General features: G+C 51.8%; 1 protein-coding gene across 1 annotated transcript in view; it reads left to right on the top strand.

Annotated features, from left to right (window-relative positions):
- Nucleotides 1-15431, top strand: part of LOC142422583 (bactericidal permeability-increasing protein-like) — a 37263-nt gene extending 21832 nt beyond the window's left edge. The window contains exons 9-15 of the mRNA XM_075527934.1: nucleotides 131-190; nucleotides 1409-1576; nucleotides 2835-2905; nucleotides 5923-5965; nucleotides 12628-12691; nucleotides 13950-14051; nucleotides 15124-15431. Of these exons, the coding sequence (XP_075384049.1) occupies nucleotides 131-190; nucleotides 1409-1576; nucleotides 2835-2905; nucleotides 5923-5965; nucleotides 12628-12691; nucleotides 13950-14051; nucleotides 15124-15431 (816 nt within the window). The remainder of the gene's footprint in view (nucleotides 1-130; nucleotides 191-1408; nucleotides 1577-2834; nucleotides 2906-5922; nucleotides 5966-12627; nucleotides 12692-13949; nucleotides 14052-15123) is intronic.
- The last annotated feature ends 6898 nt before the right edge of the window (nucleotides 15432-22329 follow it).

Raw genomic sequence — 22329 nt, 5'->3', positions numbered from 1 at the left:
TTTTAGTACTCACTCTTACACACACACACACACACACACACACACACACACACACACACACACACACATACACACACACTAGCCTTCCCAGAGCAGTCTCCCAAGATCCTTTGCTCTCCACTTGCTACAGATTCCGGAGGAGTCCAGATTCCGATTGACAACCACCTTCTTTGGTTCCCTCATCCCTCAGGTAAGAAAGTGTGTTTCTTTTTCTCCTGTGGTCAGCTCCTGAGGTGACCTGAAGGTGCTGGGGAGGACTGGGCTCCGACAAGGGGCCTCATGATTCTCCCACCCCACGTCTAAAGGCAGCCAGCCCACCAAGGAGAGTGGCCACAACCTTTTCCTGCATATCCACCACCACCACCACCTCCTCCTCCTCCCTGTCCAGGTGCCTCCCTGTCCAGGTGGGCATGTTACCCTGGGCATGGTTCATCCACCCAAAAATACTTGTTGAGTGTCTGCTGTGTGCCTGGGGACCTGTGTTGGGCACCCAACAGAAGAGACCCAACAGAGCACCCCCCTGAGGCGCTCACAGCCCCAGAGAGCGCAAAAGATACACAAAACAATGAAAATGAATGGCAGGCTGGGCCAGTGAGTGAAGCCCATAGGTTGATGGGGTCTCTTAGCCTTCTAGTTGTAGCACCTCCCTAAATGTCTATGCGTGTTGGGCTACGCTCCGTAAGGTACGCTGTTTGAAACCATCAGCTGCTGCAAGGGAGAAAGACGGGGCTTTCTTTTCCCATAAAGCATTGGAGACTTGCAAACCCATCTGAACATACGCTCACATACTCTGTCTCTATGCATACTTTCTTTCACTCTGCTGGGGGAGAGTGGAACTAGCAGCTATGGAGGATCCCAAGACCCTCCCCCATTCCCCTTAAACCTCTGCTCCTCTCTGAGGAGGTGATGGATGAGCTGAGACCCAAAGAGCCAGACTTAGGAGGAATGTGGGGACAAACATCCCGAGAGAGGAAACAGAGAGCGCAGAGGGTCTTAACCTGGCAGAAAGCTCGTCTGGTTTGAGGGACAGAAAGGAGTTCCACTTGGCTGGTGAATAGAGCGGGGTAGGGTGAGGTTGGCTGGGTGTAGGTGCCAGATCGACAGACATTTGGATTGAGTGAGACCCTGGGGGAGCTCAGTGGGGTCGTGGTAACATGTGAGGCTGCAATCCACATGGTCGGCGGTTCGAAACCACCACCAGCTCCGAGGGAGAAAGACTGGGATTTCTTCTCCCGTAAACAGTTCCAGTGTTGGAAACCCGCAGGAGGGGTCTTTGTGAGTCAACGTGAACTCAATGGCAGTGAGGTTCGGTTTGGTTAGGTACGCAGGGGCAAGATCGGATAGGATTTGGAAACATTTACTAAAATCTCTCCCTATCGTTGGTCATCCTCACCACCGGGCTCTGCAGGTGGCCCGGAGTTTCCCCAACATGACAATGCAGCTCCTTATCTCCGCCTCCGTCCCACCACGCCTCGCCATGGACCCCAACAGCCTCACCATCTCCCCTCAATTAGAGGCCTTGGCCTACGCCATCCTCGCCAACTCCTCCCTGGCCTACCTGTTCCAGCTTGGCTTGGTAAGCTGTCCCCAGGTGTGGGCAGATTGGGTGGGCCTGGTCCCAAGCCCAGTCCCTAACAACCGGGAAGCTGTGGGCAATGCTGTGAAGACTGGGGGGACCCGGGTGTGAATCCGACTCACTGTTCAACTGCTTCCGGCTCCTGAGGCATCTCTTCCTCTCCTCTTCCTTCATGTACTCGTTTACTTACTCACTCAGTGATTCATCCACTCAATTTTCTATTTATTCACTCAATTTTTAAATCGTTCAATGATTCAATCCATCATTGATTTGAAATTTTTTGTACTGTTTTCAATTAATAGACGCATTTATTTAGACACTCATGTCTTTGATCATTCATTCATTCATTAGCTCATTCATTCAGTTATTCATGCATGTTTCTCTTGGATCATTCATTCTATTTGTGTATCTGCCCATGCATTCATTCATTTACCTAATCATTTCTTAATTTACTCAAATGTTCATTCTATTGCTGACTTAGGCTATCCTGCTTCTGGTCCAAACTGCATTTACTGATTTAGTGATTCACTATCCATTTACTTCTGCCCTTGTTCATTCATTCATTCATTCATTCATTTGTACATGTAGTAGTTTCTCCAGCTGGTCATCCAGGGAGACCTTTGCTCATTCCTTCCTTCCTTCATTCCTTCATTTGTGTGTTATTTGTCTAGTGTTTCGTTTATTCAAGTTTTCATTCCATTGTTGGTTTGGGCGAGTCAGCAACTCCACAGGCACTTGGTAACACTCACCACCAGCACTAAGAGTGCAATACAGCCCGTCTGTCCACTCACAAGGGGTCTGCGTGGTCCTTGTAAGCCGCAGGCAGGTCTACCCAGTCTGGGGCTGAGACCCGTGGTCCCCCACATTGCAGGTAAAATGGGCCCTGAGGGGTTGCTGGCCCAAGTTCATGCAGACAGTGAGTGAGTAAGACAGCTGAAGAGGGTGCCTTAGGTTTTCTGACTCGCTAAGCTCTTGTTGGATGAAGACAAGAATGAGGAGACCCCTCCCGGAAATGATCGGGGAACTCTGAAATCACCCCAAAAGCAGCACAGAGGAGAGTATAACCAGCTCACAGTTAGGACTTGCCAACAGCAGCTAAGCAGGAGGACTTCTTGCGTGCTTGGGTTCCGCAGTTGGGCTAAGCCTGCCTGATGGGGGGGGGGGGGAGGGGCAGGGAAAGGGTGCACGGGCGAGGCAGTCCTGAGCGTATGCGCAGCTCCTGGGCAAGGCCTTCCCCACCTGTGCCATTGCTTTGCAGAACACCACCATTTCTGTGGCGGTTGGTGCCAAGTCCAACAGGCTGGTTGGAGAGTTGCTGATGAAAAAGGAGTAAGTGGGCCTGTGGGGGAGGGGCCGCCCCTGTGCTCTTGGTGCCCACTGTGACCGTGAAGCCATCCCCCACCCCACCCCGCCCCTGCACAGTGCGCCACGCACCACTTCCCGGCGTCATCACAGCTGAGCCTGGAACTCTGGGAGGTGGGCACCAGGAGCCTTCTGTCACAGAGTGGCACCGATGCAGAAATGCAGTGCGCTCGTGGCCAGCCTGGCCAGCTGCTCTGGGGCTTCGCAGTGTTAGTCCCGCTGCCTGGGGAACCCTTCAGCCTCAGGCTCACTTGCCTGGCTGGAAGGGGCTAGGGAGGCCATCCCACTCCACCCTGACCACCACCATAGCTCCGCGCCACCCAGAGCCCCTGGCTTTCAGGCCCCTTGGAAGCCCTTCTTCAACTTCTTCACAAGCGCCCCTGGGACGCAGGCTGAGCCTGCGGGGAGCATCCCATCCCAGCAGCGGAGCTTTGGAGGGGTGTGTGAACTCGGGTGGGAGGCTCTGCTTCTGAGCTCAGCTCGTCTGGGCGGCCTGGAGTTGTTCAAGTCCGCTGTCCCTCCCTGCCCCAGGCTGATTGCTTGTCCACAGCATCGCCATGAGGATCAGGTGACGGAGTCACGTGTGTGAAGGGTGCAGACCACAGGGCCCCACGTGGATTTGGCCTACTGCCTCCTTTTAAGGAAAAACAAAACAAAACAAGAAAAACCCAGAGCCCTCGTAGCAATTAAAAACCTTTGTACCGGACGGAGCTCACCTTCCATGATAAAGCAGGTTTCTGCATTTGCTGCTTCCCTAGATCCATCCAGTGCCCGAGGGCCGGTATCATTCACGGTGGATAAAGTGGTGTTGGTGGTGTCCTGAGTACTCGGTGACCTGGGATCTGCATGGTGGGCAGTTCGAAACTACCTGCAGCTCCAAGGGAGAAAGCCTGGCCTTTCTACTTCTGTACAATTACAGTGGGTCATACGAGTCAGCATTGACTCGATGGCAGCCAAGTTTAGGGTTTTGTTTTGTTGTTAGGGAGTGTATTGTGTGTTCAATAAACAAGATGGAATAAGACAGAGGAAAGGGCAGAAACAACAGAACTGGAGGAGGGAATATATAGAGAAAGAGACAGACAAGCGAAGAGACAGAAAGGGAGACAAAAAGAGGAAGAAAGAGAGGGGAGGTTGCGAGGGGAGAGGCAGAGATAAGAGGACCCAGTGACAGGGAAAGACAGCAAAAGACAGACATAAAGGGAGGAATGACCCCCAAAAAACAATGATCCCGAGGAAATGTTTTAACCTTGACTGAAGCTGCCCCTGAAGTCATCTTTGAGCCAAATCATGGTCTCTCCTTAGGAAAGGTCGTCTGCACTGAGCATTCTATTTTTTAAAAGATGGTCTATATAGTGTGGTCCAATTGATGGCACCAACTGCAAAGGACAGCTGAGCTGCCGGGGTGGGGGTGGGTGGGCAATGAGGTCGTGTTCGGAAGGATTACATCGCCGGGGAAAGGTGGTGGAGAAGGATGGTCCAACCTGAAGAATGGAAGCAATGGCGTGGCATGTGTTTGGGTGGCTAGGTTCTCACACATACCCACTTCATTTAATTTAAAAGGGAGGGAGGGGGAAGGAGGGAGGCAGGGAGGAGACTCCCAACGATTCAGAAAGGTTGGGCACTCGGAGAGCAGACGTGGTGGCCCAGCATCTGGACCTGGGCGCCTGCCTCCTGGCCACAGTCACGGTGTTTAGAATGCGCCGTGACCTACATTCCTCCCGTTTCCGCTCCACGCTGTCCTCCTTCACCTTGAGATCGGCTCCTGAGGTTTGCACGCTGTGCGTTTCTCCTCACATTGTTTTGACAATGTGTCTTGCTTCCGAGACATATGGATTTAATTTTCCTTGAAACACCCGTGGGCTTCTCAAGTGGAGGAGCCGGAAGGGATACGGCTGGGTGTTGGCTGAACCTTGCAGGCATGCTGAGATGTGCAGGGGCGGGTGGGTAGGGGTTGAGAACCCAGAAGCCAGGGATCCTGTAGCTGCCAGCTCTTGGTGGGCAAGAGCAAATCTTCCAGCTTTGAGGGCAAGGGCTTTGGCAACAGGGAAATCCTGCTTTCCTCGCGGTTCGCTGAGTGACCGAGGGTAGGTTGGCTGACCTCTCTGAGTGTCTTTTGCCTCATCTGTAAAATGGAACTGTGATGATACTTGGCTTTGGGGTGTTGCAGAAAGGCAACGAGATAAAGCACCCAGCATGATGAACGATAAACCACGCATCAATAAAACGCACTGCCATTGAACCATATCCAACTCGCAGGGATCCTATAGGACAGGGTAGAACTGCCCCTGTGGGTTTCTGAGACTGGGACTGCTTACAGGAGCAGAAGGCCTGTCTTCCTCCCGCAGAGCGGCCGTGGTTTCAAGCTGCTGCCCCTACTAGGGTTAGCAGTGCAACACGTAACCGCTAGGGGTTCAGTCAATAGTCCCATCTCTCCTCCCCCGTGCCCGTGAATCTCTTTAATATGCCACCAAGGTTGTAAAAGGATGAGCATTCATAGGCTCAGGCATCTGAAAAGCTCAAGGATTTTAGGCACGGGTGGATCCAGGTGTCCAAATGATGTCCCCAGGCCTCTGGCCTCTTCCTCTCTCGGCTCTGCTTCCCCTGCACTGGCTTCCTTGCCTGGCAAGCTGTCACCGAGTGGCAGTGAAAGGGCCCCCAGCAAGGTCCTCATTCCCAAAGTTTGCTGCTCAAGTGCAGGGGTCAGCTCTTACTGAGCCAGCGTGGGCCCTGGGCCATCCCGGTGGCAAGGGAGCGGGGCTCTGCTCAGTGTGGCCCAGCAGCACACAGGCAAAGTACTCGAGACTGGAGATGAGGTGTCACCTCCAAGGGATAGCCAGGAAGCTGTGAGAAAAGAGAGGAAGGTCATGCACAGCTAATGCCTCCTGGAGTGGGGCCCTTCTCTGTCCTGGTCCCACAGCCAGCACTTGTGCCCGCCATCTTGTCAGGGCAATGGCCGGCTCATCCTCCCTCTCCCTTCCTCACAGGCTGAACCTGGAACTGAAGCACTCCGAGGTTGGCCCCTTTGAGGTGAGTCTGAGACCCGCCCTCGGTGGCTCCTTCCTTCCCTTAAGCGGTCTTGAGGGCCGCTCCCAGCTCCTGGCATCATTTCTGCAGACCAGGAACCTGGTGCTGTAGTGGGTTCCGTGGGGGGCAGCCCCGAGGGAGAAAGATGAAGCTTTCTGCTCCTAGGAAGATGGACCGTCTGGGAACCCCACAGGGGCAGTTCTACCCTGCCCTGCGGACTTGCTGCTTCGGGGGAGCTTTGAGGTGCAGAGAGCCCTGAGCCAGAACCCCTACTCCAGGATTCCTGTGTGACAGTGGACAAGTCACTTGCCCTCTCTGCAGTTCAGACTCCCCATAAGTCCCCAGTCTGTCGCTCTTCGGCGTGAGCTGGCACAGTGAGGTTTAAATAAGATTAAACATGCTCAGTCCACAACAGAAAACGTGTGTAACAAAGGTTTGAGTGTTAATAAGCAAATGACTTGAATGAGCACCCACTGTGTGCCATGCACTGCCTAGGGAATACGGTGCTGGTGCTGTTGAGCCTCCCCCTGTGGAGGGAGACAGGCACTAGAGAAACGAAGATCCTTTCAGTCATCATCAGCACTCTGGGGTGAGGTAGCAAGTGATGGAGAGCGTTGAGGGTTAGATGGTGCAGTGAATCAAGGCCTCTCTGTGAAGGTGATATTTAGCCAAGTCCTGAGGATGAGAAGGCATCAGCAGACGGACATTACTGACAGGCAGAGGAGGAAAACAGCAGGAGCAGTGATGCCAGGGTGGGGAGAAGCACCCGGCCGGCGAGTACAGCAAGAGCAGAGCAAGTGAAGATAAGAGACGAGGCCGGAGAGCAGGCAGGTGCTGGCTCCCTGAGGCCTCTTGGACCTTGGGAGAGGAAGACAGGTTGTGTGATTGTGTTGGAAGTGTGGGGGATGGTTTCACACAGGAAGGACATGCAGTCTGAATGACCTATTCTGAATTGCCACCCATAATCCATTTCTGAAGTCATGTTCATATATCCTCTTAACTAAAACCCTTCCACATGATAATATGGTGCACAAGCCAGAGATTATGAGACCAGCCATTATGCTGGAATATGGACCAATTGAGAGACAAGAATAAGGGCCAATGGGAAAGCAGGAAGGGGATGAGGTGAGCCAATGGGGTACTGTTACCTGATCCCTATAAAAATCCAATGCCATACCCTTAGACGTCTTTAGCTTCCTTGAATCATGAGGTGACCCACTTTGTGACTCAAGCGTACTTTGCTTATTAAATCTTGGCTCTGCTTATTGAAAGGAGAAAAAGGTGACATGGTGTGATGGGCATCTTTGGTAAAGATCCCACTGAACTGAGTGAATTACAGGAAATAAGAGACAGAACAGGGAACCCAGTGGGGAGGGTGATGTAGTTTTCCAGGTGAGAGATGATGGACAGCTAGAAAGAGCGAGAAAGAAGAAGGCAATGGGGTCATGGTTTGACACATGCAAAACTAAATGGGAAGTTTGCTGTGCGGGGTCAGGGGACAGGCACTCAGGAAGGACTCCCCAGTTTTTGACCTGAGCAGTGGAGTGGAAGATCCTGGGTCGTTCAAATAGTTGAACACTTGGCTGCTAACCACGAGGTTGCAGATTCTAGCCCACCCAGAAGCGCCTGGGCAAATGGCCCTGATGATCTACTTCCAAAACAAATCCCAGTTGTTGAAAGCCCTGCGGAGCACGGCTGGACTCTTCACACCCATGGGGTCTCCCCCGAGCTGAATGAAGAATGGAATCAATGATAGAGGTGGTGAGTGGAGGAGGGGAGTAGGGTACCACCCAGTCTCTGTGGATGGGAATCTCTGGCCTCCGATACATAGGCTCACTGCTTCCCTCACCTGGGGCGCTGATAGCCAGCAGTCCAAATGCCCGTCGCCACCTGCCCTTGTGTCCTAGGTGAGGAGCCACTGCCCAATTCTGCCCTGGCCATCTTAACTGCGGGGCCCTGTTCTACCAACGGGACTCCTTTTGAACCCACCACTGCTCTGGGAGACCATTTCCTTTTGTCTCCAGGAAGCGCCCCAAGTCGGTCCCCCATCCCAAGGCCCCCTCTCAGTCCGCTGACAATCCAGGCAGCCATTCCACTTGTTAAAATTGCAAAGCAACAAAAGGACCCCAAACGAGCTCATTTTATTTCCATGAATTGATTGCTGCCAAGGCTCTTGGGGGCAGGCTGGACTAAGAGTCCTTAATGAACTTCTGCAGAAAGTAAAATGTAAAACAATTCCATTCCCAGGATTCCAGGGAAGAAGAGCCCTGGGAAGGGAACACGGTTGTGTCGGCAATGAAAACTAGCAGATTTACAAGTTGTAAATGTCACTCTCACAGGAAATTACCTTGAGGGTTCTATGTTTATTTTATGATTGTCCGTGTAAAACAGAACATGGCCCATCCTTTGGCGATTTCCTTCCTAGTTTGGAGTAGGCCTTTCTGGCCCTTTGCTGCGCACATCTAATGAAAAAGATGAAATGATGTGACTTCAGTGGCCTGATTTCCTTACTCAAAAATAGACCATGGATAAATCACTGTATTGATATTTAGACAATAGCATCACCTAATATAATAGTCTTTCTTTTTTAAAAAATAATTTTATTGGAGGTTCGTACAACTCTTATCACAATCCATACATCCATCCATTGTGTCAAGCACATTTGTACATTTGTTGCCATCATTTTCAAAAACATTTTCTTTCTACTTGAGCCCTTGGTATCAACACCTCATTAACCCCCCCCCCACACACACACACACTTCTTTCCTCCACCGTCCTTCCCATACAAACCCTTGATAATTTATAAATTATTATTATTTTGATAAATTATTATTGTGTCATGTCTTACACTGTCCAAAGTTTCCCTTCACCCAATTTTCTGTTGTCTGACCCCCAGGGAAGGGGTTATATGTAGATCCTTGTGATCCACTCCCCCTTTCTCCCACACCTTCCCATTCCCCTCCTGGTATCGCTACTCTCATTATTGGTTGTGAGGGGTTTCTCTGTCCTGGATTCCCTGTGTTTCCAGCTCGTGTCTGTACCAGTGTACATCCTCTGGTCTAGCCAGATTTGTAAGGTAGAACTGAGATCATGATAGTGGGGGGTGGGGTGAGGAAGCTTTAGAGAACTCAAGGAAAGTTGTATGTTTCATCATTGCTAAAGTGCACCCTGACTGGCTCGTCTCCTCCCAGAGGCCCTTCTGTAAGGGGATGTCCAGTTGTCTACAGATGGGCATCGGGTCTCCACTCCACACTCCCCCTCATTCACAATGATATGATTTTTTTGTTCTTTGATTCCTGATATCTGATCTTATCGACACCTCGTGTTCACACAGGCTGGTGTGCTTCTTCCATGTGGGCTTTGTTGCTTCTGAGCTAGATGGTCGCTTGTTTGTCTGCAAGCCTTTAAGACCCCAGATGCTATATCTTCTGATAGCTGGGCACCATTAGCTTTCTTCACCACATTTGCTTATGTACCTGCTTTGTCTTCAGCAATCGTATCAAAAGGTGAGCATTATGGAATGCCAGTTTAATAGGACAAAGTGTTCTTGCATTGAGGGAGTACTTGAGTAGAGGCCCAATGTCCATCTGCTACTTTAGTACTAAACCTATAAATATATGCACATATGTCTATTTCCCCATTGTCATATATAATATATTTACATATGTACATGCCTGTATTTAGACCTCTATAATGCTCTTTGCCTCCTAGTTCTTTCCTCTATTTCCTTTTACTTTTCTCTTGTCCCACTATCATGTTCATTTGGGTTTCAGTAATTCCTCTCAGTTACATTGCCCATGATCAAGCCCTACCAGGCCTCTTACACCCTCCTTGCTGTCGATTCTGGATCACTTGTTGTTCCCTTGTCCCTGGATTTGTTAACACCCACTTCCTTCCCCCTCCCCTCTCTGATGCCCACTTCCCCCTACCCTGGAACCATCCATTGTCCCATTGTTTTCTCCTCCAGATAGTGTATCCCACCTATCTTATGTAGATACACCTGCAGAGAGAATCATATGCAACCCCCCCCCCAATAAAGCAAAGCAACAAAAGAACAACAACAAAGAAAAGAAAAGCATGTAAATAGTTTAAGGTCTGTTTGTTGACCTTTAGGAGAGTCTTTCTTTCTTAATAGCAAACTTTCCCCTCTCTATTTATTGTCTTGATTAAATGTTTTGCTCTGATGAATTTCTTTGCATCTAAATGCTTACCCACAGCCTAGAGTACTGCTCCCCAAAGTGGGAATCACCTCCCTGGGGGTACTAGTACATTCCAAGGGGGGGGGGGCAGAGGGTGCAAAAGCAGATACCTACACTTTATTTTAGATTATGAGCTATAGTTGGACACTGAATAAGAAAGACCAAAGAACAGTTGATACATTCAAATTATGGTGCTCGCAAAGAATATTGATCATACCGTGGGCTACCCTGAGAACAAACAGTTCTATCTTGGAAGAAGTACGGCCACAGCGCTCTTTGGAAGCAAGGATGGCGAGACCTCATCTCGTGTCCTTTGGACACGTCATCAGGAGAGACCAGTCCCTGGAGAAGGACGTGATGCTTGGTAAAGCAGAGGGAAGAGGAAGACTCTCGAGGAGATGGATTGACACAGTGGTTGTGTTTCATTCTGTTGTGTGTGGGTCACCGTGAGCTGACGACAGCAAGCATTGTGTACTTTGTTTTTCTGATAAGGAGGCAATAAGCCCAAGAAGTTTGGGAGCCAGAGTTCGACTCTGTCCTAGAGGGTCACTGAGTTGAAATGGACTCTGACAGCCGGTGGGTTTTGGAGGAGTCCTCACCAGGAACCCTAGTGGCACAAAGGTAAAGCGCTTGGTGGCTAACCGGAGTGCCCAGTCCGAGCCCAGCAGCTGCTCCTCAGGAGAAAGGTGTGGGAGTCTTCGTTTCCCTCGGGCTTTTCTCTTAGCTTGTTGGCCCTCAAGGCAAGCGCATGTTTTGAACGCTATCCTCTCAGTGTTATCGGGGTGACATGGACCATTTTCAGTGTCCAATGCAGTGACAGGCATTAGAGTATCTACATTGTACAGCCAGCACCGTTGTCAATTTCCAAAACCTCCCCTCACTCCCGACAGAAATCGGGTACCGTTTTAGCAGGAATTCACCACCCCCTCCTCCCTCCTCCCCTCAGCCCCAGCCCATTGCTGGGGGTGGATTCCGACTCACAGTCACCCAACAGGCCAAGTAAACCTGCCCTGCAGCCTTTCCAAGGCTGTCATCTTGACATAGGCCACCGGCTGCATTTTTGTCCTACAAGTAACTGCTGGGCTCAAACCGATGACCTCTTTATTAGCAGCCAAGCGCTGTGACCACTGCTCCATTGGGTTCCTTCCCCAGTCTCTGTTCTGTGTCGGGACACTTGCCTGGTCTCGACCTTGCATGTAAGTGAGATCACACACATGATGCCTGCCCTGCTGTCTCTGACTTATTTCTCTGGCATCATGACCCAGTCATGCAGCCCCATGGATGAGAGCAAGTTCCACTTCCCAGCGTGGTAAATAGCGTTCTCTGGCACGGATGGGCCTCCTTTTGTCCCTCTGATCTTCTGTCGATGGAAGCGGGGCTGTGGCCTGAACCTGGGCTTGGCCTTCAGGCTGTTGTGAATGGGACTACAGTGAACATTGATTGTCTTGGAGCCTCTCCTCCCAAGTCTTTTAGGAGACCCGGTGATGTAGTGGTACATACTGAACTGCTAACCTCAAGGTCAGCAGTTCAAAACCACCAGCTTCTCCAAGAGCAAAAGATAAGGCTTTCTACTCCTACAAAGAGCTGCAGCCTTGGAAACACACAGGGGCAGTTCTACCCTGCCCTATAAGGTTGCCACGAGTCACAAGGGACTCAAGCTCAGTGAGTTTGGTTTGGGTTTGATTCCAAGCATTAGGGGTAGATGCCTAGGAGTGGAAGGCACAATGTTTTAAAGGTGTCTGGTGAAGGGCTACCAAAGAGCTCTGGTGGCTCAGTGGGTTAAGTAAGCCTTGGGCTGCTAACTACAAGGCAGGCAGTTCAAACCCACCAGCTGCTCGCCGGGAGAGGGAGGATGTTGTCGACTGTGGTAAAGAGTTACAGCGTCAGAAACCCCAAGGAGCGGTTCTGCTCTGCCCAGAGGGTCACCGTGAGTTGACACCAACTCGATGACAGTGGAGGGGTGTGGGGCTGCCACTGGTGGCACCGTGGTTAAGCGCTTGGCTGCTAGCCAAAATGTCGACACTCCGAGGGCACCAGCCACTCCCCAGGAGAAAGCTGTGGCCATTGCTTCAGGCAAAATGCAAGCCTTGGAAACGCAAGGGGCGGTTGTATTGGAGTCCCTTCGCCCTCTAGCCGCGCCCCCACCCCCCGTACCTGGCAGGATGCACTTATCCCCACCCCCATCCCCACAGGTTTTCAGGCTGCCTGACTCCACCATGCACCACCACCCACCGCCTCTACCTTGCACCCTGCACCCGACCATTCAAAAGCGTGTGTGGGCATCTCTTTGAACAATTTACATCCTTCCTGTGACCTTGATCAGAATACCATTCCCCCGGCACCCCTTGCCTCCATTTCCCAGGTCTCCCCAGGTTTGGGGAGATGCTGCCCAGTGACATGAAGGGGGTTAGGGTGGGTGGAGGATGGCTGACCCCACAGTGCTCTGGCCTCTCCCCCTGATTTCAGGCCCGGTTGCTGCAGGCTACCATGAACTATTATGTGGCCACCGCTGTGCTTCCCAGGGTGAACGGTAAGCTCTGCAAGATGCTTTGTTCTTCCATCCTAGCGGGGGGGACACTCATAGCTGGTCCCCAGGTTGGGAGTCTGGAAACTCAAATGGCATCCGACTCAGAAAGGGGACAGGAAAAGGAACGCCACATGTGCCCATCCATTAACTCCCGCACTGCTTACCATGGCCGCCCAAGCAGAATTGACAACCATGCCTGATCGTCATGGTAGGCAACGGAAGCTCAGAGTGAAGGGACTTACTCCAGGCCACAGAGCAGGGCACAGGGGGAGCTTGGGTTGGATCCCAGCTCTGAAGCCAGGGAGCCTCCTGCTAACCTCTTCAGCTGGTATGAGCTTGAGGCAGGCCTGCCCTAGCCTTTGCAGAGCCAGGGACCACGTGCAAGGAGAGATCTACTGGCATGACTGGGCTGTTTGGAAATGCGGAATAAAGCTCCCCCACCCCCACCCCACCCACACACCTGGAAAATATAGCATCCTAGTTACCAGGTTCAAGTTAGAGAGCCTTGGTGCCATGGTGGGTATGTGCCAAGCTGCTACCTGCAAGGTCAGCAGTTTGAAACTACCAGAAGTTCCCCGGGAGATAGGTGAGGCTTTCTACATCCTCAGAAACCCACAGGGGAGAGGTGTTCTACCCTGTCTCATAAGGTCCCTGTGGGTTGGAATTAACTAGATGGCTGTGAGTTTTGGTTTTGATTTGATGGCTTATGTTGGGCTACTAACCACGAGGTCAGCAGTTTGAGCCCACAGCTGTTCCACAGGATAAAGACGAGGCTGTCTGCTTCCATACAGATTGACAGCCTCGGGAACCCACGGGCCAGCTCTGCTCTGTCCATAGGTGGCGATGAATGGGAATGGACTGGATGCAGTGAATTTGGGCTCACTGGAGTCCCATACCAGATGTAGCAGTATGAGGGGGCCTGGCCCTTGGTCCACACCCACCTCTGGCTTTGTCCTAATCTCCAAGGGCTTGGTGTGCACCCAGGTGGACCCCTCTAATTGCTCTGTCCACTCCCCCTCTCTCCTTGGCTGCCACTCAGCACACAGGCAGCAGCAGCAGCACCGCCATCCTCCAGAGGGTGGTGGTGGAGAGGAGGCGCATGTAGCCCTGGCGTGGGCTGGAAGACCACCAGGGCAGGAAAGCCCCCGGGTGCATGGAGTGTGGGTAGTACGCGGAGGTCAGCCCATGCCAGGACTTACATGAAACAGGGCCTGGCTCCCTCATGAGCCTGTGCCCGCCTCTCCCTGGTCCTCACTGTTAGTCTCCATTGCAGAGAAGCTGCGGCATGGCGTCCCCCTCCCACTGCCCGCTCAGATCTCGCTCTCCAACCCAGTGCTCCAGCCTCACCGGGTGAGTCCCCAGAGTCCCTCTCCACTGAACCACCCCCAACGGCAGCGACCTCTTAACCAACACGCTTCCTCCAGGCCAATCCCTGTCTCCAGCGCCTTTACAACCTCTCTGGAGTGTGGTTAGTACCCCAAGAAGAGAGATGAAGGCCTAGAAAGGTTTGTTCGCTTGACCAAAGACACACAGCTGCTAAATGAAGGTCACCTCAACTCAGGCTCCCTGCTGCTTTCCATTGGTGGCCTTGTTCCCTTGGTGGCCAGAGAATCCCACTGAGACTGGCACTTGATACCCACCGCACCTGGAACCACAGGAGGGGCACCATAGATGTTTGTCCACCTTCTAAAGGGATTCTTTGGGCCTTGGCTGTCTCCCCCCGGGGCTTCACCTGACCACCGACCAGCTGGGGTTCTCCAGGGGACCATCAACTCACCTTGGACGTCAGTGTTTTCTTTATGCCCCCCACTGTCCGCTGATGCTTCCGGCCTCTGCTTTCTCACAACATCTGCCACCTGCCTCGGTGCCCCTCCTATGGGACCTCTGGACCCAGCATGTCCTAGGAAAACCATCACCTGCCATTGGTTCCTGACTTGGACTTCTGTCTTGTTCACCCACACTCTGGTGCCACCCCCCAAGCCCAGACCCTCCCAAACCAGCAATCTAGACCAGGGAGTCAATGGAACTGAGAAGTTATAGATCACAGGGGAAGCAGAGGAAGCACATCTTCCAGGGCCCCCAAATTTTACCAAGTTCATCCCTTTAAAAAACCACAGCCACCACCACTTTCCACCCTCTGACACCATTTGCGTTCTGGAGTTAAGGGGAGTGACTTTGAAGAGCATCAGGGCTCCCTGGCGCTGCCACGAGCCAAGGACGACAAATGAAGGCTCTACCCCAGCCCAGGGGTCTCGCTCCCTCTCCCCATGCTCCTGCCCACCCCAGCTTCTCTGTTGGCACTCAGACCTCCTCTGTCCTTGCCTTCCCCAAAGGCAGACCCCACAGGGTCTCTGTGTTTGGAGCCCAGCATCCCCTCCCCACTCACAGAAAGGGGTGCACTTCCCACTGGTGACGGCATGCTCTTCTCTCCCCAGGGATTCCTGCTGTTGGGGACAAACCTTCACTCTGGCTAACTAACCTGGTCGGGAGAGCTGGGGCCATCAGCCGCTCCGAGAGGAAGGGGCTGCCAGCCTCCACGCTGGGAACCCGCAGAGCCTGTCCGGCCGCCGGAGGCCCGGGGGGCTTCGAGACACTCTTCAAGGGGTTGAGCTCCACACAGTCCTTGCCGCCAGCAAGGGACGGCACGTCAGTTGTAACCACCGTCTTACAGAATAACTACACACACCCAAACACGTCCGTGTGTCCGTTTGTTTTTGTCTTCCTGCAGCATTCGGAGTGCTAGCTGCCGTTCCTTGCGTTTGCGTCCATTCCTTCAAGCACGGGCTCGTCCCAGGGTGGCCTGCAGCGCAAAGCTAGACCACAGGCCACAGTGGGCATCCCCTCCCCTGCCAAATCTCAGGAGAGTGGCCTTGTCCAGAGGGCCAGTTCACTGGGTGGCTGTTCCTGCTGCTGCCACACGGTGACGCTTTCGACCGAGAGACTCTTGGCCCTTGTCGGGGGGGCCCCCTCCCACCCCCACCCCACCCCCAATGTTGCTGCTGCACAGCTCTGCCGCACAGCCCCGGGCTCCCCTGCTCCACACGTGGACTCCACGTTCTCGGGACACAGCCATCGTGCCCAAAGCAGATCTCTGGGCCAGGGGACAGATGACACTGCGCTTTCAGCTTTTATGACACCCTTGGCCCTTCTCCGTGGCTCTACAGGCCCAGACTCGCCTTGGGCTTTTGGTGTGTCTCCTGGGAGTGGGAGTTGGGGGGACAGTGGAGCCGTATCCCGCCATGGAGCCTCAGATGGGGCTCGTGCAGACCACGCTCCTTGAAGTGACTATGGAAAGTCTTCAGCTCACTTGACTTTGGCCACGTCGCCAGGAAAAACAATCACACTCGCTAGAAAAGGACGCCGTATGTGGTAACGTAGACGGTTGACACCAAAGGGGGCACCCCTCAGCAGTGAGGGGTTCACAAGGGGCTCGCACGTATCAATGCCACCCAGATGTCACAGGGCCTGGCCACCTGCTGCTTTGTTATAAGCCCACCGTGTGTCAGGGCCGACTCGGGGACAACGGGCAGCATTGGATTCACGTGGGCGCTGTGGTCGGTCGTGGAGGTTGGCATTTGGGACTGAGGCCAAGCAGAATGAGCCACCAGTCCAGAGGGCGGGAAGGAGGGGCCGTGGAGCGGGGTGACATGACCAGATCTCGCTTTGAAAAGAATGTGCAGTGGGTGACTTGTGAGAGAACTGGAGAAAGCCAGGTGGAAGGGGACAAGAACAAATTAGAAATCTGTGGGTGCTGACCTTCAGAGGTCAGCCCGGTGGTGATGGCTAACAAAAAGGGGGTGGGTGGGAACAAAGCATTGGTAATAAGTAAAGACAGATGAAAGGCTTTGCTGATTGGTTTTTGTTTTAAGGGGAAATGTCCACAGCTCTGTCACCGTGATTGATTTTCTGCTCAATGGAGGTAGAGGCCCTGGAGCTACACGGGAAGGGAAGGGCACCGAGTCAACCCAACACTCCCATTTCGTCCTCACCGAATCTGAACGGCACCCCTCATTCCCCAAAAGATGGATTGTTAACCCGCTTAATGAGTCACTTTCCCAGATCCCAGCACAGCAGGCTCTGGCTGAGCTGGGATTCACACCCGTCACCCGAGCCCATGCCCTTTCCATTCTCGGAGAGGTAGAAATCTTGTCTGTTTGGCTGATTCAAGGCACAGCATCCGACGGAAGTTGCAAACTGCACAATGGAAAATAAAGAGGGCAGAACTGATATATTTGAATTGTGGTGCAGGCAGAGAATATTACATATACCATGCAGGGGCAGCCAGAAGAAATAACACACCGTCTTTGTTGTTGTCAAGTGCGGTCAAGTCGTCTCTCACTGATAGCCCCCTGTGGACTGCAGAAGGAAACACTGCCCAGTCCCGAGTCACCTTCACAATGTTGTGCTTTAGCCTGAGGTTGAAGCCATTGTGTCGATCCATCTCCTTGAAGGTCGTCCCCCCTGATAAAATGCCAGATTGGTGAGACCAAGCCTCTGCCTCCTTGCTTCCAGAAGCATTCTGGTTGACCTGCCTCCCAGACAGATTTGTTTGTTCTTCCGGCAGCTCGTGGTCCTTTGGAGATTCTTTGCCAACACCATTGTTCCAAGGCATCGGTTCTGCTCTGGGCTTCCTTACTCGATGTTCAGCTTTCCCAGGCATCTGAGTCCATGGAAAGTATCCTGCCCGGGGCAAGGCAAGCCTCTGAGTCCTCGGTGTGACCTCTGTGCCCTTGACCTTTTTAAAGAAAGTCTTGCGCAGGAGAGGTGCCCAATGTAATCGCTGAAAACAACCAAACTCACGACCATTGCATCAACTCTGACTCATGGCCGCAAACCACAAGGTCATTTGTTTGAAACCACCAGCTACTCCGAGGGAGAAGGATGAGGCTTTCTACTCCTGTAAGATTTACAGCCTCAGAAACCCACAGGGGCAGCTCAGATCTGTCCTACAAAGTCATGGTAAGCCCAATGTAATGCATCATTTGATTTCTTAACTGGAATTCTCTTTAGACATGAGGACAGGCTCCTACTTGGACAGGCTGTTGTTGTTGTTAGGTGGCATCAAGTCAGTTGAGATTCGTAGCCACCTGATGCATAACAAAATGAACCGTTGCCGTCTCACAACTGTTCCTATGCTTGAGCCTATTCTTGCAGCCACTGTGTCCATCCGTCTCCTTGAGAGACTTCTTCTGTATTGCGTCCCTTCTCTTTTACCAACCATGACATCCTTCTCTGGGGACTGGTCTCCTGACAATTGTCTGCATTATGTGAGACAGTCTCACCATCTTAGCCTCGAAGAAACACTCTGCCTGGATTTCTTCAGACAGGTTGGTTGTCCTTTTAGCAAGCCATGGTATTTTGAATACTCTTCTCAAGCACCGCAATTCAAAAGCACCGATTCTTCTACCGGCTTTATTCAATGCTCACTTTTCACATGCATATAAGGCAATTGAAAATAACATGACTTGGACCAAACTCAGTACTTGGCCAATTGACCTCCCTATAGATCTGACCTCAATTTGTTCTGGTGCAAGTCTCTCTTACTTGTTCCATGACAGAAATTTCTTCCCCGCTCTTTGAATGTTGATGGGGTGGGGGTGGAGGGGTGTTTTTCCTTTCTTACTCATTATTTGTATTGTTGTCTTTATATTATCCTTATTTTATCCTTACCGCCTTAGTTCAATGTTGTTTCTTATTGTTTCTGTTGGGTTTCCCAGTTTATGAAGCGCAGGAGGAGTGGATGCATGGTGATGATAACTGATGCAAGGGTTGGCAGGGGGTGCAGGGGCCGGTAATCGGGAGAGAAAGGGAATTTCAAGAATAGATAATGGAGGTGAGAGGGGAGAGGGGACACTGAACTGACTGTAAATACACACCTCATTTTAAAAGCTATTTGACCATGCGGGCAGAGGGAGGAAATGATCTAAAATTGCTGTGGTAATGATTGTCCAATTCCCCTTAATATGATTGAATAACTGGAGCTGTAGATGGATTTTTTGCGGGGGATGCATGGCTTGGATCAGGCGCACCTTAATCCTCAAAGTTAACACCCGTGCATTCCAATATTCTAAAGAGGTCTTATGGAACAGATTTACCTAATAAGATACATTTTGGGATCTCTTGACTGCTGCTTCCATGAGCAGTGATAGTTTATCCAAGCGAGAAGAAATCCTTGACAACTTCAATCTTTTCTCAGTTTATCATGATGTTGCCTATTGGTTTATTAGTGAGGATTTGGGTCTTCTTTACATTAAATTATAATCCATACCGAAATCCACACTCATTGACCTTCGTCAGCAAATGCTTCCAGTTCTCATCACTTTCAGCAAGCTTGGTTGGGTCATCTGCATATCACAGGTTGCCAGTAAACCTTCCTCCGATCCTGATGCCATACTCTCTTCATGTAATCCAGCTTCTCTGATGATGTGCTCGGCATACAGATTGAATAAGTATGGCGTGAGGATACGACCCTGATGCCCATCTTTCCTGATTTTAAACCATGCAGTGTTCCTTTGTTCTGTTTTCACAACTGCCTCTTGATTCATGTGCAAGTTTCATATAGATACAATGAAGTGTTCTGGAATCCCCAGGTTTCTCAAGGTTATGCACAGTTTGTTATGATGCACGCTGTCGAATGCCCTGGCACAGTCAATAAAATACAAGTAAGCATCTTTCTGGTATTCTCTGCATTCACCCAAGATCCATCTAACACCAGCAATGATATCCCTTATTCCCTGTCCTGTTCTGAAGCAGACCCGGACCTCTGGAAGCTCCCTGTCAATGTACTGCTGCAACAAGTATTGGATGACCTTCTGCAACATTTTATTTGAATGTGATATCAATGATATTGTTCTATCATTTGAGCATCCAGAGGGGTCACCTATCTTTGGAATGGGCACAAATATGGACCTTTTCCAGTCAGTTGGCCAAGTAGCTGTCTTCCACATTTCCTAGCAAAGATAAACGAATGCTTCCAGTGCTTCGCCAGCTTGTTGAAAGCCCAGTCCCTAGAAAAGACCTTGTTGTTTGGTAAATGAGAGCCAGGTAAGACAAGGAAAGCCCTCAACGAGATGGATTGACCCAACAGATAGCCACAACGGTGGGCTTAAACATATCAAAGATCACTAAGATGGCATCAGATCAGCCAACGTTTTGTTCTGTTATGTATCAGGCGCCAGCAGAGTCAGCGCTACCTCAACAGCACCCAAGAACGTATTCAAGACAGAACTGCTGTGTGCAGTTACGCTAAAAGAAGTACCAACTAGGGCGAATAAAACTCTTTCTTGCTTGTTCACCAACAAGGCGAGCCTGTTCTTAATTTGTGCAAAAGTTAGCAAAAGTCCTGAATAGGAAGAAAAAAAGAGCGCGGGGAAACGGGAGGGATGGTGGCGCGATGGAGCACAGTCCGTGTTGCGGCTGAGTGGCCCTGTAGGCGATGAGGGACTCTGGGTTTTGTTCCAAAGGCCGTGGGAAGCCACTGGAGAGCTTTGAAGGGCAGAATGACACCATGCCATACACAGGTTCTGCGCCAGCCCCCCACTCTCAGCCCCTGAGAAGTGCCGGTACATACCGACACAGTCCTGCCGTCGCCCACTCTCACTTCCTCTCCATCATCCTCTTTGGGGATAGTTGGCCCCCTCCTACACCTACAGTCCCTCACCCACCCACCCCATAGATTGAGGCAACCCTGCCCCACTCTCGATGGAGAAACATGGACAATGAAAACGAGGAGGATTATTTGGCCCTCAAGCACTCCTTGCCTGGGGGAGCTCCCGCTGCGGGCAGAGGCAGCGGTTCCAGAGCTGTGGCTCCGGAAGCACTCCCCAGGACACTCCGCATGCTCTGCGAATTGCCCACAACACCACAGCGAGGACAGTTTCTCCCTTCAGGCCAAGCGTTGCCAGCTCCAAGCGACTGCTCATGTGCACAGGGCTCTTTTCTGGTGTGCTGACCGCGACCTAAAATTAGATTGCGGTGGCCATTGCACAGCCCACTGAGGGCACTAAAGACCACTGAACTGCAGTCTTTAAATGAGTGAATTAAAAAAACAATTGCTTTCGCTGGGCTGCCTCAGAGCTCACCATTGGAGATGCTTCTTTTCTGGGGTAAGCATTGCCCTCTTGGGGCTCCCTTTTTAGAAATGCTCAGTGTTTTCAAGCCCCTCAGCTTCATGGAAGGCCTGGCTCCATATGAGGGAGTGGTGCCCGTGTGTGTGTGGGGAGGGGAAGTATACGGCAGAGTCTTGTTCACCATTTGGTCGACTCTGGTGGCATTGTGAGATGCACATTGTGTTTTAACCTCAAGTTCAGTAGTTGGAAACCACCACCAGCCACTCTGTGGGAGAGAAAGGAGGCTGTCTACTCCTGCATAGAGTTACAGTCTCAGGAATCCTGTGTAGGGTCACTATAAGTTGCAATTGATGGCAGTGGGTGGGTACCAGTGATTATGAGTGGAATCGCTGCCCTGCCCTGGGCCTACCTCTACACAGGTGTCATCCCACTTCATCTGTGTGATGGCTTTCAAAGGTAGGCAGTGTGGTCTCATGGTCCAGATGAGAAGCCTGGGGCTTAGAGGTGTTGCCTGGTCTGCCCGAAATTGCTCAACCCACTGGAGTGAGTCCATGGAGGTTTGTTCATATGTCAAACTAGGCCTGGGGTGCATGGCTTCCCGAATGTTAATCAACCTCTCTGGTCTTCTACTCCTTTCTCTGCAAAGTAGGGATGAAACTGTGCCCAGAGCACTGGGGTGAGGTCTTTGGGAGGAACCCGTGGTCCCATTGACAAGTTCATAGCATAATGGTTCAGAGCATGGGCCATGGCCCAAGACAGTGAAGTTTACATGCCAGGTCTGTTCTTTACCAGCTATGTGGCCTTGGGTCATCCGCTTAACTCTCTGGCCTCAATGTTTCCATGTGCAAAGTGGGAGTCAGAGGATCTCTGAGCCGACGGAGAGCTGCAGCTAAGAGGTGTTGGGGGCAGTGGAACTATGGCCGGAACTGCCATACTCAGAGCAAGGAGGGAGCAGAGCAGGGAGGTGCTGACCCCTCTGCCCCCTTGACCTCTGACTTACGGCATGTGCTCTTCAGCTGAACTGGCCCAGCATGGAGGGCGGGAGTCAGGCCAAGCCGTCCCTAGGGATCCACCTCCCAGGCAGAGGTGATGCTACACAAACCAGGTCCCATGGCAAGCACGGACATCTGACTCTCACCCTTTCGACAACCTTACAGTAATCCCCGCCTACTGCCATCCAGTGGATGCCCACGCAGAGCCACCTATAAGCCAGAGTAGAACGCCCCTGGGGGTTTCCAAGAGGGTATTTCTCATCAGGAGGAGGAAACCTCATCTTTTTCTCTCAGAGCAGTTGGTGGATTCAAACTGCTGAATTGCCATTACTTGCAATACAGAGTTAACGGTGCCACTCCTCCTTACCTTAATAGTAATTCAAAAACCCAAGCCAAGCACAATAGTCTTCGGCTGAACACTTTATACACTGCCTGGAAATGACCACGGAGCCCCCCTGGGCTTCCCCATAAAAAGCTGGCCTGTGGCGTACTCAGTCACCCCCACCCCCAACCCCATCCCAGGTTCTTCTCCTTTCTGCACTCAGCAAAGCAAGGTCGTATCTTCTGCCTTGACCCTTGG

This window comes from Tenrec ecaudatus, chromosome 12 (genome assembly GCF_050624435.1).
Source record: "Tenrec ecaudatus isolate mTenEca1 chromosome 12, mTenEca1.hap1, whole genome shotgun sequence".
Lineage (NCBI taxonomy): Eukaryota > Metazoa > Chordata > Mammalia > Afrosoricida > Tenrecidae > Tenrec > Tenrec ecaudatus.
Note: the sequence above shows the minus strand (reverse complement) of the source record. Positions and strands in the feature narration are given on the sequence as shown.